The sequence below is a fragment of the Triticum urartu genome, chromosome 2, assembly GCF_003073215.2.
Source record: "Triticum urartu cultivar G1812 chromosome 2, Tu2.1, whole genome shotgun sequence".
NCBI lineage: Eukaryota > Viridiplantae > Streptophyta > Magnoliopsida > Poales > Poaceae > Triticum > Triticum urartu.
The window spans coordinates 580563009-580578389 of NC_053023.1; the positions used below are offsets into that span (position 1 = coordinate 580563009).

Below are 15381 nucleotides of genomic sequence, written 5' to 3' on the forward strand. Positions count from 1 at the left end.
CATAGACCATGAGACGACGGACGCCGAGTGAAATGGCCATTAGCAACCCATATAAAAGTGCTTCGTATTCTGCCTCGTTGTTAGAGGAATCAAAGTGGATTTGAAGAACATATCTGAGTTTATCTCCTCTGGGGGAGACCAACACCACTCCGGTGCCGGAACCATTTAGCATCTTGGAACCGTCGAAGAACATGGTCCAATGCTCCGAGTGAACCTGAGTCGGCAGTTGCTGTTCAATCCACTCGACGACAAAATCCGCGATTGCCTGGGACTTGATAGCTTTCTTTGCCTCAAACTTGATATCTAGAGGAAGGAGTTCAATCGCCCATTTTGCCACTCGACCAGTTGCGTCCCTGTTATGCAAGATCTCTGACAACGGAGCGTCGCTGACGACTGTAATGGAATGATCAGAGAAGTAGTGGGCAACTTTCTTTGTGGTCATATAAATCCTATATACGAGCTTTTGATAATGAGGATATCTTTGCTTCGATGGGGTCAAGACTTCGGAAATATAATACACTGGGCGCTGAACTTTGAAGGTTTTCCCTTCTTCTTCCCACTCGATCGTAAGTACCGTACTGACGACTTGTCCTGTGGCTGCAATGTAAAGCAGCAAAGGCTCCTTGCTGATTGGGGCAGCAAGCACCGGCTGGGTGGAGAGCAGAGCTTTGAGCTCTGCGAACACTGCGTCAGCTTCAGGAGTCCACTCGAACTTGTCAGACTTCTTCATCAATCGGTAAAGAGGCAATGCCTTTTCACCGAGATGAGATATGAATCGACTTAGGACGGCCAAGCAACCAGTAAGCTTCTGAACATCGTGCACTCGCACAGGACTTTTCATTCGGGGTATAGTACCGATTTTTTCTGGATTGGCGTCGATTCTCCGTTCGGAAACGAGAAAACCGAGTAACTTTCCGCCAGGAACCCCGAATGTGCATTTTGATGGATTAAGCTTGATATCAAACCTTCTGAGGTTGGCAAAGGTTTCAGCAAGGTCAGTCAGCAGGTCGGAACCCTTCCGTGACTTGACCACAATATCATCCATGTACGCCTCCACATTCCGACTGATTTGGGTGAGCAAACACTTCTGAATCATCCTCATGAATGTGGCTCCAGCATTCTTGAGGCCGAATGGCATGGTAACATAACAAAAGCACCTGAATGGAGTGATGAAAGCTGTTTTGATCTCGTCAGGCCCATACAGACAGATCTGATGGTACCCGGAATAGGCATCTAAAAAAGACAGTTGCTCACATCCCGCAGTCGAGTCGACTATCTGGTCGATGCGGGGGAGAGGAAAATGATCTTTCGGGCAGGCCTGATTGATATGTTTAAATTCAATGCACATGCGAAGTGACTTGTCCTTCTTGGGGACCATGACAACATTGGCGAGCCACTCGGAGTGGTAGATTTCTCGGATGAACTCTGCCGCTAAGAGCCAAGCCACCTCTTCGCCAATGGCCTTTCTCTTCTGGACGGCGGACCGTCGGAGATGTTCCTTGACAGGTTTTACTTTTGAGTCGACTCTTAGGCGGTGCTCAGCCAGCTCCCTGGGAACACCTGGCATGTCAGAGGGCTTCCATGCGAAAATGTCCCAGTTCTCACGAAGGAACTGGATGAGCGCTTCTTCCTATTTGGAGTCGAGTGTTGTCGAGATATGAGTTGGAGCAGCGCTGGGGTCAGTCGGGTGGATGTGAGTTGTCTTCATATCGCCAGTCGACTGAAAAGCTGACTCTGTAGCGGGCTTCTTGGCTCGCAACAAATCACTCGGGTCTGCAGTCTTCTGGTATTCCTGCAACTCCACCACTACCATCTGAGCATCAGCGATCTTCGAACCTTTCTGAAAACATTCTTCTGATTTCTTCCGATTGCCCGTAATAGCGATCACACCTTTAGGGCCAGGCATCTTCAATTTGAGGTACACGTAACATGGTCGGGCCATGAAGCGTGCATAAGCCGGCCTCCCCAAAATAGCGTGGTAGGCACTCTGGAAGTCTACAACTTCGAATGTCAACTTTTCTTTGCGGTAATTTTTGGAATCACCGAAAACCACATCAAGAGCAATCTGGCCGAGTGATTCAGCCTTCTTCCCAGGAATGACTCCATGGAAACTCATGTTGCTGGCACTGAGTCTGGACATCGGAATGCCCATCCCTTTCAACGTCTCAGCATACAATATGTTCAAACCACTGCCACCATCCATCAGGACTTTCGTCAGTCGAGTGCCTTCAACAACTGGGTCGACCACCAAAGCTTGCCTCCCAGGGGTGGCGATGTGCGTTGGGTGGTCGGACTGGTCGAATGTTATGGCAGTCTGAGACCATTTCAGGTAACTAGGTGTCGCCGGAGCGACCATATTCACCTCTCGGTTAATAACTTTCAGTCGACTTTTGCTTTCAACATCGGCAAAAATCATCAGAGTGGAATTGACCTGAGGGTATCCGTCGTCACTGTCTTCTTTGTCCTCGACCTTGTCCGACTCCTTTTCCTTACCTTTAGGCTGCTTGCCCTAGAACTGCTGGATCAAGAGTCGACACTGTCGAGTGGTATGTTTCGGGTAAATGAAATTACCCTCTTAATCTTTCTTTGTGTGGACGAGACATGGTAAGTCCAACACATCATTTCCGTCCTGGTCTTTAACCTTTTTGGGGTTCCAAGGTCCTTTAGGTTTCCCTTTAAACTTTCCTTGGGTTAAAGCCAAGGCTTCCCTGGGAGCCGCTGGCTCGGTTTTTCGCTTCTATTTCTGATTGGAATTTCCTCCGGTTTCTTCGGCGACTGACTTGAGCTTGCCACTCCTGAGTCGATCATCATCTTCACCATTAGCGTACTTGGTGGCAATCTCCATCATCCGATTCAGGGACATATCTCCGGTTCGACCGAATTTCAAATTCAGTTCTCTGTACTTGACGCCTTCCTTGAAGGCACAAACTGCTTGGTGGTCAGGCACATTCTCCACCGAGTGATGTAACGTGATCCACCTCTGGATGTAATCCCTCAAAGTTTCATTCGGCTTCTGCACGCAAGACCGCAGTTCCGTCAACCCTGCCGGTCGCTTGCATGTGCCTTCAAATGTGGTGATGAACACTCGGGAGAGATCTTCCCAAGTGTAAATGCTGCTAGGCGCTAACTGGTTCAGCCACGCTCTGGCCGAGCCCTCCAACATGAGAGGCAGGTGCTTCATGGCCACTTCATCATTACCGTCGCCAATCTGGACGGCCACTCGGTAGTCCTCAAGCCAAGTATCGGGCTTGGACTCGCCAGTGAACTTACTGACTCCAGTCGCCAACCTGAAGTTGGGAGGAATCACAGCGGCCCTGATGGCTCTACTAAAGCACTCTGGCCCCGAAACATGTACTCTGCTGCTGGTAGGTGCATCTCTGTCGTGACCTTCTCGGTGAGCCCTGTTCCTGTCGACCAAACCTTGGACGAGAATGGATCTCGCATCAAATCCTGGCCCTCTGGGGTCGACTGGAATCCTTCGCCCACCACTATGAGGGCGCCTGTCATCCTGCTGGCGAGGCACATACGACCCGCTCCTCTGGGAAGGCGTGGGCACTCGACGTCGACCGTCACGATTGACTCGGTGATCATACTGCTCATGGTTCCCATATTGGTCACGCCGGTCTCCACGTCCCTCACGCCTCGGGGGCGATCTCGGGCTGTGAGCCGACTGGACTGTGTCCGCGGCAACGGATCTGCTGTGAATCCTGTTCTGCGACTGAGAAACAGCGGAATTCTGGTCTCCTGCTGCCCGCAGTAACGCTCTGATCTGCAGCAAGCCTCTGCCAGCCTCCGACTGGGAAGGCTGAATCGACTCCGCTATACGGGCCGCAGCTGCTAAATTCTGAATCGGAGTTCGATATACCTGCGGGGGCGGGAAGAGCTGACGTCGACTGGATTCGGGAACCCGTTGTCGTGCACGCTCGTCAGTGCTCGCTGGAGGTTCTCCAGTCGAGTGCGCTCGGCCAAGTTTGCCAGGCGCGCGTCTTCCAAGGCGCGAGCCTCGGGGGTTTCTCCAACGATAGGAGTGTGCAGTGCATCCACGTTCCGGTGGCGAAATTCTTCTCTCTGCAGCGACGTGAGAGGCTCGGGAAGATACTCCTCATGGGGACGCGATGGGTCGCCTCCACCTGCGCCTCCGTCGGTGCGGGGAAAACCGGGAGGACTGGGCGGTCCATCGACCATCAGAACCTTCACCGCCGGATCGCTGCTGTCGCACTCGGATGCGGTCTCTGCGGAGCCAGTTGACAGGTCGAACAGTCCGTCGAGGGATTCGTCGGGCTCGATCGCCGCGACTTGAGGGGTGACCACTGACGTGCCACCGCGTGTCTCACCCACCGCTAAAGTCTCGACCGACCGGAGCGCTTGCGACGGCGGGAGATGGGGAGGGAGGACAACACAGGAGCCGACCGGTAGGGGGTCGACGGTTGCCGCAGGAGAACGCGCGGACGCACGCGCTAAAGTGCGTTGCCCCGCGAACAGGGAGTGCGTCCACGTCGAGCAGAGCCTCCTGGAGCCAAGCAGAGTCGTCGACGATGAACGTGAGCGCACCGAGACGGATCTCGCGGCCCTCCACCAAAACTCCGCCGAAAACCATGATGATTCAGGTCGGAAAAGGTCGCAACTCCTCCAACAAACGCTAAAACACCTGCCCCACGATGGGCGCCAACTGTCGCGGTTCCAAGTCTGACAGTAGTGTAGGGGGGTAAGTATGGAGAGGCAAGATCTTAGCTATGGAGAAGTTGTAAGAACGCAAGTTTTACGAGTTCAGGCCCTTCTCGGAGGAAGTAATAGCCCTACGTCTCGGAGCCCGGAGGCGGTCGACTAGATTATGAGAGTATGAATTATAGGGGTGCGAATCCTTTACACTGAGGAGGGGGGTGGCTTATATAGAGTCCGCCAGACCCCTCCGGCCCTCAGTTATGCAGGGTTTTAAGTACATTAAGGTTGGGCGTTACTGGTAACGCCCCTAATAAAGTGCTATGATGACCATAAAAGCTACTTAATGACCGACCGTTAGCGTGCGGAGTGACTTTAGGTCTCCTGGCCGTCGGGTGGTTGGATCTTGGTCGAGTGGTTGCTTCTTGATCGAGTGTCTTCGAGTCCGTCGAGTGAAACACCGCCAAGTCGATTGAAATGTGATTTCTTCTGGAGGTGTCTTTGGGTAGGTCAGTTTGGACAGGTCCATGACCCTACCCTAGATACATAGCTTCATCACTGCGTGCTCTCTCTCTCTATATCTATCTATCTATCTATCTATCTCTCTCGATTTATTTCAAATTCATTTTTTGATGAAAATGATCCAAATATATTATCAATGTTCACCGAAAGTACAAAGCACCTCAAACATAATAAAAATTACATTGAGATTCTGAACTCCCCAACAACCACTGCCAGTGTTAGAACGAGCCACTGATGCGCTGTTGTCGCTGCTGCCCTGCTGGAGCCGACTAATTCATTTTTAGAGTAGTTGATATTACCTTCATATCAAAGTACAAGACGTTTTTGTAGGCTAGGCGGTAGTAAATACCAAGTGCAATTTATGATGGATGCAAAATGATAATTCGGTAAAACATTTTTGATTCAAATATATCGAACAACCGTTGTTGTCCGTGGCTTATTTCCTTCTCAACAACACTGCTCTGGCCATCTACGAGGTACTCACTCGGTACGTATTAGCCATATCCATTACACGGCAGCGTTGCTTTACTTAGCTCCCAGCAATTCACTTACTTAGCTTTATTCTATTAGGATCGGAGGACCATCACATTTCAGGCCTGGGAGTTGAGGCGGGTGTACCCACGTCACCTATGGGGTGCGCTCGCTCCCCACGGGCTTGCCGCCGGACGCCTCCGCAGCTGCGGCGCCACTGCTCGCCACCGTGCACGGGCCCGACTGGCACCCGGCGCCGCAGTAGTCCGGGCCCGTGCCGCAGTAACCCCACTGACAGGAGGAGCACTGCCAGCCCGAAGGCCAGGAATGTCGCAGTGAGCGGCATCGCTAGCTTTGCCATCTGTGCTTGATAAGTGGCCGGGTAACTGGTTAAGGTTCTGCTGTTGGTGTGGCGCAGCTATTTGAGATGGAGAAGTTCCGCCTGGGGTGGTGGTTTATATAGGAGAGTTCGATAGCAGAAAAGGAAATATGATGGGCAGGCGTGATGATGAGATTACGCTTGGACGTTACACATATGCAAAGGATGACGTGCATCTTATCTCGGTTTGTTAGCCATATATGGGCACAACTGCAGCGGCCACGCACGGCCAACAGTGATGACGTCCCCGGTCCGGAACGGTGGCTGCTGACCGGGCTATCTAATGATGAAATGATAAGTATCTCAATTTTTTATAGGAAAAGACATGCAATTGAAAGCATAGCATAGAAATTTTTCATTGAATCTAGGCTAATATTTTTGTTTTAAAATGTGATTGATTGATTCTTATCCTATTATGGAACAGGAATCCACGCAAATGACCAATGATGGCCAGGCTCCAGTGAGCTTGTTTAAAAAAACATGTTTCCATAGCGCAAAAGAAACTGGCAAAATTTGTAAATACAGAAATACAAGTTTAACACATCCGAGAAAAGTTTCATAACATTATACTTTGACACGTGGCCTACCAAAACAAGGCAAATATGTATTTTCAAAATGGGCCGACTTTTCTTTTTGTTGGGCCACAATTTTGTCTTTTTTGTACAGCATACATCACAATATTTTCAAACGATTTTTTACACATTTGTGCAGAAAACACATAAGTTTCCACGGAAAGAAACAATTTTTTGAAACATTTAAATATGATTTTTGTTTTTCTTTTTTGAAAAAGGGGCTCGATGGACATCCCCGAGTGGTGTTTCTTAAATATCTTCAAGCTGTTGCGATCCCCCTTAGTCTTCCGGGTAATAAAATATTTCCCGACAAAACATTCTTTGGGTCACAAACATTTGTCATCTTGTTTAAGCTACTCACCATTGTGGAACAATAATACTCTAATATTTATTTTGGATATCACACAATTTTCTTTTAAGAATTGAGCGTGAGCTCGTCCAACATAAGAACTCACTTAACATAAGCTTCACAACCTCGAATTTTATGAAATGGAAATAGTGACTTTTCTCGTTCCATGTCTCGTATCGTGTCCTATTTTGAGATTTAGATGATACCCTCCATAGTGTGGAAGCCAGTATTTTGCTTTATTTAGAGCATGACCCAAAATGATAAGTCATCGATAAAACCATCTGCAATAAGGTTCAATTACATGACAAGTCATCAATAAAACCATCTGCAATAAGGTTCAATTGGGTCAACCAAACAGACCATTTCTTTGAGGCGTTCTCAGAAGCATGAGCTGTGAAACTATTCTGTAACTTTTACATATCACTAAACTCCTAACTCAAATACATGGATTGATGGATCCATGTGTAGGTCGTAGCAACTTGATTTCAACATGTTGATTATATACTTTATTACATATTTCTTTAAACTTTTCAGACATATGGGATGTCATATGTTGTCTGAATGACCAAGGGGGTCTCGGACTGGAAGATCTTGAGATTAAGAGTTTTTGTTGCACAAATGGCTTTACGTTACTCACCTAGGACGGTGTATGGAAATAATTGCTCCGAAATGAATACCTACATTCTAAAACCCTTTCTGAAGTTTAGGCAAAGCCAAATGATTCTCATTTTTTGGAAATGTCTCATGGGGGTTAAAAGTTGGTTTTTCGTCTACGAACCTTTATGGCAGGCAATGGTTTATAGGCTTTGAGAACACCCATGGCCGGGGATATGCCACCAGTTATGCGGTGCCCATGGCATTATCATATTGCCCAACGAAAAGACATGTCTGTTGCCTCGAGAACACTACTTGAAATCTACATTTTACCTAGGGTCGTAACCGCTAAATATTCCTTTTCGACGACCTATAATTGGTGAGAAATGGACCCAGTTGGTACGTCTTGTTGTTGGGGAACGTAGCATGCAATTTCAAAAATTTCCTACAATCACGCAAGATCTATCTAGCAGATGCATAGCAAGGAGAGGGGGAGAGTGCGTCCATGTACCCTCGTAGACCGAAAGCGAAAGCGTTAACTTAACGCGGTTGATGTAGTCGAACTTCTTCGCGGTCCAACCGATCAAGTACTGAACGTACGACACCTCCGAGTTCAGCACACATTCAACTTGATGACGTCCCTCGAACTCCTAATCCAGCAAAGTGTCGATGGAGAGTTTCGTCAACACGACGGCATGGTGACGGTGATGGTGATGTGATCCGCGCAGGGCTTTGCCTAAGCACTACGACAATATGACCAGAGAAGTAGACTGTGGAGGGGGGCACCGCACATGGCTAAGAAACAACTGTTGTGCTTTGGGGTGCCCCCTACCCCCGTATATAAAGGAGGAGAGGGAGGAGGCCGGCCACAGGGGGCGCGCCATGGCGGGGGAACCGACTAGGACTCCTAGTCCAAGTCGCCCCCACCCTTCCTTCTTTCGGAGGGGGAAAGGGGGAAGGAGAGGGAGAGGGGGAAGGAAAGGGGGCCGCGCCCCCTTCCCCTTGTCCAATTCGGACAGCCCATGGGAGGGGCGCGCGCCACCCCTTGCAGGCTCCCCTCTCTCTTCCCTATGGCCCATGTAGGCCCATTATTTCCCCGGGGGTTCCGGTAACCTCTCGGTACTACAAAAAATAGCAGAAACAATACGGAACCATTCCGGTGTCCGAATACCATCGTCCAATATATCAATCTTTACCTCTCGACCATTTCGATACTCCTCATCATGTCTGTGATCTCAATCGTGACTCCGAACAATCTTCGGATACCAAAACACATAACTCATAATACAAATCGTCATCGAACGTTAAGCGTGCGAACCCTACGGGTTCGAGAACTATGTAGACATGACTGAGACACATCTCCTATCAATAACGAATAGCAGAACCTGGATGCTCATATTGGTTCCTACATATTCCATGAAGATCTTTATCTGTCAAAATGTAATGACAATATATGTTATTCCCTTTGTCATCAATATGTTACTTGCCCGAGATTCGATCGTCGGTATCTTCATATCTAGTTCAATCTTGTTACCAGCAAGTATGTTTACTCGTTCAGTAATGCATCATCCCGCAACTAACTCATTAGTCACATTGCTTGCAAGGCTTATCGTGATGTGCATTGCCGAGAGGGCCCAGAGATACCTCTCCGATACTCGAAGTGACAAATCCTAATCTTGATCTATGCCAACCCAACAAACACCTTCGGAGACACCTGTAGAGCATCTTTATAATCACCCAGTTACATTGTGATGTTTGATAGCACACAAGGTGTTCCTCCGGTATTCGGGAGTTGCATAATCTCATAGTCAAAGGAATATGTATAAGTCATGAAGAAAGCGATAGCAAGAAAACTTAACGATCATTATGCTAATCTAACAGATGTGTCTTGTCCATCACATCATTCTCCTAATGATGTGACCTCTTTCATTAAATGACAACACATGCCCATGGTCAGGAAACTTAACCATCTTTGATTAATGAGCTAGTCAAGTAGAGGCATACTAGGAACACTTTGTTTTGTCTATGTATTCACACATGTATCAAGTTTTCGGTTAATACAATTCTAGCATGAATAATAAACATTTATCATGATATAAAAATATATAAATAACAACTTTATTATTGCCTCTAGGGCATAATTCCTTCACTTGTTACAAGGTTGATGATGGTTAATCTAACAAATGAACCAGACACATTCTATTGAAAATTCACACCTTCAGGTGTCTTCACAGTCAAATCTATATATGAATATGTTTGAAAACTGGTTAGTAAGGGCTCACCCAAAATTGAAGTCTCAAATCCATATAGGAGTTTGTGCTTTACTTTGGGATATTTGAAACTCTCGTAATGGTTATATTCTTAACTTTAGGAAAGTTCCAAATTTCTAGTGAGTCATTTTTTAGGCTTGTCAACTGGATTCATATGTGGTCCTTACTTCATAAGGAGGACAAGCGGGCGCCCACAGTCTTTGGTTGCAACCGATGAAAGATGGTCTCTTGAGATTTATTCACCCATTTGGTTGTGGACCCACTAGTACGATTTGTGATGCATAAGGCTCATATTCGTACTTTTTATTTTTGCCATTTGGGCAGCCATTTGTGGAATTAATCTGTTGAACTATTTTGAACTGTTGGATGGCATGAATTTTGCGGTGATTATTAAAAGTTTGTGTGCATCATTCGATGCAGAGACTGAGGGCAGTCCCCTCTTTTTGTAAAAAAAGGTAGCCATATTCATATCTATTAAGTTCGCCTATAAAAATATGAAAAATTGAAAACCTCTTTGATTGGTCATGCTCAGTGGACCACATACATAACCTATAAGTTCCAATATCTAGATCGAAGTGAAAAGTGCCTTCTTCATCTTCAAGCTTCGCACATCTCAAGTGGTTGAAAATGAAATGACTCTAGAAGGCCATCATCATGTAGCTTCTACCCGCACTTATGTGAATTAAATGACTATCAAAAATAGTTTGGGTTCAAATCATTAGAGCATCTCCAACAGTGGCAGTGGTCCCTGACTTTTTACATCACTTTGCACCAAAACTTGCTCCAACAGTGTTCAAAACTTGTCATGGTCTTCAACGGGTGTGGTCCCATTTTTGGGCAGCCCTCAGAAACAACCCCAAATGATGTATTTACATCACATGCAGCTGTCCTAAAAGTTTACATCACGGGGGCCATGCAGAACCACAACAAAACGACTGTTTTACATCACTTTGTGCCAAAAACGTTCCTCCAACAACTGTATACCATAAAAAGAGTGACATGAGGTATATTAGGGCATCAATTTCAGGGCAGATGTTGGAGATGAAAATTTTCTAATGTCTTAAAAGTCACTTCTTGTGCCCTAAATTTTTCCCCAACTGCTTTTCAGTGCTTTATTATAGGGCAGCTATTGAAGATGCTTTTAAGTCGGAACCTTCTATGTTGATGTTGTAGGCCGACTCGCCTATAAAAGGAAATAATCAATCCTTTTGTGAGGTAACTGATTCTCTTTTCAGGTTCGGCGATCAAAAAATAATAGCTTTGAGCCATTGGATCGGAAATGAACTGATGGATCATTTTTTTTCTTCTTCCTCCAACCGTCTTATTTTCTGGCTTCATTCCCCATAGCACATGATCTCTCTCCCCGGTCCGATTTTTTCCCTACCTCTCAGATCTGGTGAGGTCCTTATCAAACCCTCATGGGTCACGTCGCGGCCTCGCCTTTGCCGGTAATGTCGTGCCCATCCGGGCCGCTCTCACCTTGGCCTCCTAGCACTGCGTGCTCTCTCTCTCTCTCAATTTATTTCAAATTCATTTTTTTGATGAAAATGATCCAGATATATTATCAATGTTCGCCGAAAGTACAAAGCACCTCAAACATAATAAAAATTACATTGAGATTCTGAGACCCCCGAACAACCACTGCCGGTGTTAGAACGAGTCACTGACGCGTTGTTGTCACCGCTGCCCTACTGGAGCCGACTACATTCATTTTTATAGTTGATATTACCTTCATATCAAAATACAAGACGTTTTTGTAGGCTAGGCGGTAGCAAATACCAAGTGCAATTTATGATGGATGCAAAATGATAATTGGTAAAACATTTTTGATTCAAATATATCGAACAACCGTTGTTGTCCGTGGCTTATTTCCTTCTCAACAACACTGCTCTGGCCATCTACGAGGTACTCACTCGGTACGTATTAGCCATATCCATTACACGGCAGCGTTGCTTTACTTAGCTCCCAGTAAAATTCACTTACTTAGCTTTATTCTATTATAAGCTCGGACTATCATCACATTCCAGGCCTGGGAGTTGAGGCAGGTACACCCGCGTCGCTTATGGGGTGCGGTTGCTCCCCACGGGCTTGCCGCCGGACGCCTCCGCAGCTGCGGCACCACTGCTCGCCACCGTGCACGGGCCCGACTGGCACCCGGCGCCGCAGTAGTCCGGGCCCGTGCCGCAGTAACCCCACTGGCTGCAGCACATGCCCGCCGGGCAGTTGCAGTTCTGCGCGACCGCCGGACCGGCGGCGGACAGGAGGAGCACTGCCAGCCCGAAGGCCAGGAATGTCGCAGTGAGCGGCATCGCTAGCTTTGCCATCTGTGCTTGATAAGTGGCCGGGTAACTGGTTAAGGTTCTGCTGTTGGTGTGGCGCAGCTATTTGAGATGGAGAAGTTCCGCCTGGGGTGGTGGTTTATATAGGAGAGTTCGATAGCAGAAAAGGAAATATGAAATTACGCTTGGACGTGATGATGAGATTACGCTTGGACGTTACACATACGCAAATGGTGACGCGCATCTTATCTCAGTTTGTTAGCCATATATAGGCACAACTGCATTGGCCACGCACGGCCAACAGTGATGACGCCCCCGGTCCGGAACGGTGGCTGCTGACCGGGCTATCTAAATGTCTATCTATCAAAGGCCTTTTTCTGGTTCATAGGATAGAAGGTAAAATGATATGTATCTTAATTTCTACAGGGAAAGACATACAATTTGATGTGTAGCATAGGAATCTTTTCATTTAATCTAGACTAATATTCTCTTTTGTAATGTGATGGATTGGTTCTTATCCTACATAGAAATAGGAATCCATTTCTATATAAACCAAAGGGCACTAATAAAATTTTCTATAATTTTTCCCTTTAAAATTCATGTAAAGCAAAGGAGGTGTAAGCTACTGCTGCGTAGCGATCAGCCGATGAACCGAGTGGCAATCTCGGCTATCGTGGGAATGTATCTAGTACCCCACCCTTGTGATGCTATCGATGCACCGGATGTCACAACTAATTTAAATGTTTGATAAAATCTGAAAAAATTATAGGACATTGAGACAACATTAATATATGTTGTCACAAAATTTCATATTAAAATTTGAAACATTACTCGAGAATACAACTGACAAATTTGACATTTGTCCGATAATGGGCTAAATCTAAAGTCCAACTTGTGCTATATGCAATTTAGTGTTGAATCTGTTTTTTTATTTTCCAAGCTATGTTTCAAATTTTGATTTGAATTTTATGAACATACATCAACATTGTCTGAATATGCTAAAAAATTAAATGAATATTTTAAAATGTTCTACACGAGTTTGATGAATCAGTGCACCAGATATTCTCCCTTAGTATCATATGCACATGCGCAAACTCTCTAGTATTAAGGTATAAGCAGCGGGCAAACATGGATGGAACAGCAATCCCACGCACCTAGCCCTCCCCGCCCCCTAGTGTGGTTTTCATCACCTTTTGTCGTTGATTTTTTTTTTTGCTTCATGCCAAACCGTGTCTTGTTTTCATTTTCTGTTTCTTTTTTGTTATCGTTTTGGTTGCCATTTTATTTTTAAATATGTGCTTAATTTTCAATCCATGATTTTTTCAAACAATTATACATGAACATTTTATAGAAAAGCATGAACATTTAATTAAATTCATCAATTTTTAAACACATTTTATAAATTCACAAACATTTCTAAAAATACAATTTCATAAAAAGCATTGCATTTCTTCAAATCTATTGAATGAAACGGAATTCCTTTATAAAAAACAGTGCAAAACCAATAATAGACCAGATGAGAATCTGTCAAATAAAAATAGCAAGGTATCTAACTAATAAAAAATAATGGATCAGACCAGTGATTCAGAACTATAGCTACTAACCGAGATATCTAAGGGCAATTCCAACAGGAGACGCTTATAGAGAAAAAATAAATTTTACTAAATTAGAAACATCTAAGCGATTTACCTTCCAGCGCTAGACGCTAACTACCGGTGCTAATTGATCGTTCATTCGACGCCAGGATTTTGGGGCTCAACTACCAATCGACGAGGAAATTGCTAGGAAATTGATCCTGGTTCCTCTTCTAGCGTATCCCGTTGGAGATGCTAACTATCTTGTCTATTCCATTGTAGCGATATAGCGATAAACCGAATGCCAGCTTCGGTATCGTACAAGCAGGAGCAAATTTCCAACGATGTGCCATCGCACACCCGCACTGGCTGTTGTCAACCCCCATGGCTGTTTGGGATGCATTGGGCGCGCGACATCCACCCTAGTCTCCTCTAGGCACAAAACTCAGTATGCTTTAGATTTTTTTTTGAGACAAAGTATGCTTTAGATACGCTTCGCACAAGCGCCGACCCTACTGGACCAGCCCATCACAGCCAGCGGCCCATGCAACGAACAACGCACTGTAGCGAGCCGGTTCATTCTAGTGAACTAGTCATTGTAGCGACTTGTGCACTGTAAGGACCCGGTATACTGTAGCGAAACAATATTTTGCTAATTTTCTAAAACGTGAACATTAATTGACTTTTCTCTATATTTTCAAAATTCCAAACAATTTCAGAAACGTGAACACCTTTGAAAATTCCCCAAGTTGTTTTGAAAATGCGAACATTTTTTGAATTTGAGAAAGGAACTTATTTTGAAATTCCAAAAAATTGGAAACACGGAACTATTTTGAATTTGTGAACAAAAATTAAAAATAATAACATTTTTTGAAATTGTGAACAAATTTTGAAAATGGGACATTTTTTAGGTTACTTAAATGTTGAATTTGTAGTGTTAATCGATCGTAGTCAGATGGGGGTTAGTAGTAACTTAGAGCTATGGAGACAAACTTTGGAGTCAAAAGGTGTTAGGCTTAGTAAAATTAAAACAAGTACATGAGGTGCAATTTTAGTACAAATAGGCACGAGAGGAGATGGTGAGCCTTAATGGCTAGGTGGTATCTTAGAACGGCACCTTTTGATTTTGGGGTCCATGTTGCAGAAGGATGGTGACATTGATGAAGATCTGATCCATCAAAACAAAGAAGGGTGAATGAAATGGCGCTAAGTGTTTCATGTTTTCTGTGACAAGCAAGTGCCACAAAAACTAAGACATGTTTCATAGGATGGTGATTCGACCTACAATGTTGTATGACAATGAGTGTTGGCCAAGCAAAGAACGACATGCTCAACAATTAGGTGTAGAGGAAATACGCATCTTGAGATGGATGTGTGACCACGCCAGAAATGATATGGTTCGGAATGATGATGATATACATAATATAGTTGGGATAGCACCGAAGAAGAGAAATTTGTCCAACATCGTCTAACATGGTTTGGGCATATACAACGTAGCATCCAGAAGATTCAGTGCATAGCGGATGGTTAAAGCGTGCAGATAATGCCAAGAGAGCTTGGGGTACATCAAACTTAACATGAAAGGAGTCCGTAAAGAGATATCTGAAGAAATAGGACATCGCCAAAAAATTCAACATGGCAAGAATGTGTGGAGGTTAGCTATCCATGTTCCAGAACCATGAATTTGTTTTGACATCTTTTAGGATTGAATT

The 15381-nt window shown here is 45.3% G+C and overlaps 1 protein-coding gene across 2 annotated transcripts; it reads right to left on the bottom strand.

Annotated features, from left to right (window-relative positions):
- Positions 1–5557: 5557 nt before the first annotated feature.
- On the bottom strand, positions 5558–12203 carry LOC125533687 (chitinase 5-like). 2 transcript variants are annotated; one of them, XM_048697056.1, is made up of 2 exons: positions 11936–12203; positions 5558–5867 (listed from the first exon to the last, which is right to left on the bottom strand). In XM_048697056.1, the coding sequence occupies exons 1-2, from the start codon at positions 12138–12140 to the stop codon at positions 5809–5811; spliced, it is 264 nt and encodes an 87-aa protein (XP_048553013.1). In that variant the 5' UTR covers positions 12141–12203; the 3' UTR covers positions 5558–5808. The 2 variants fall into 2 exon arrangements, with proteins under 2 accessions (XP_048553013.1, XP_048553011.1); XM_048697054.1 differs by lacking the exon at positions 5558–5867 and having other exon boundaries at positions 11625–12203.
- Positions 12204–15381: the final 3178 nt, after the last annotated feature.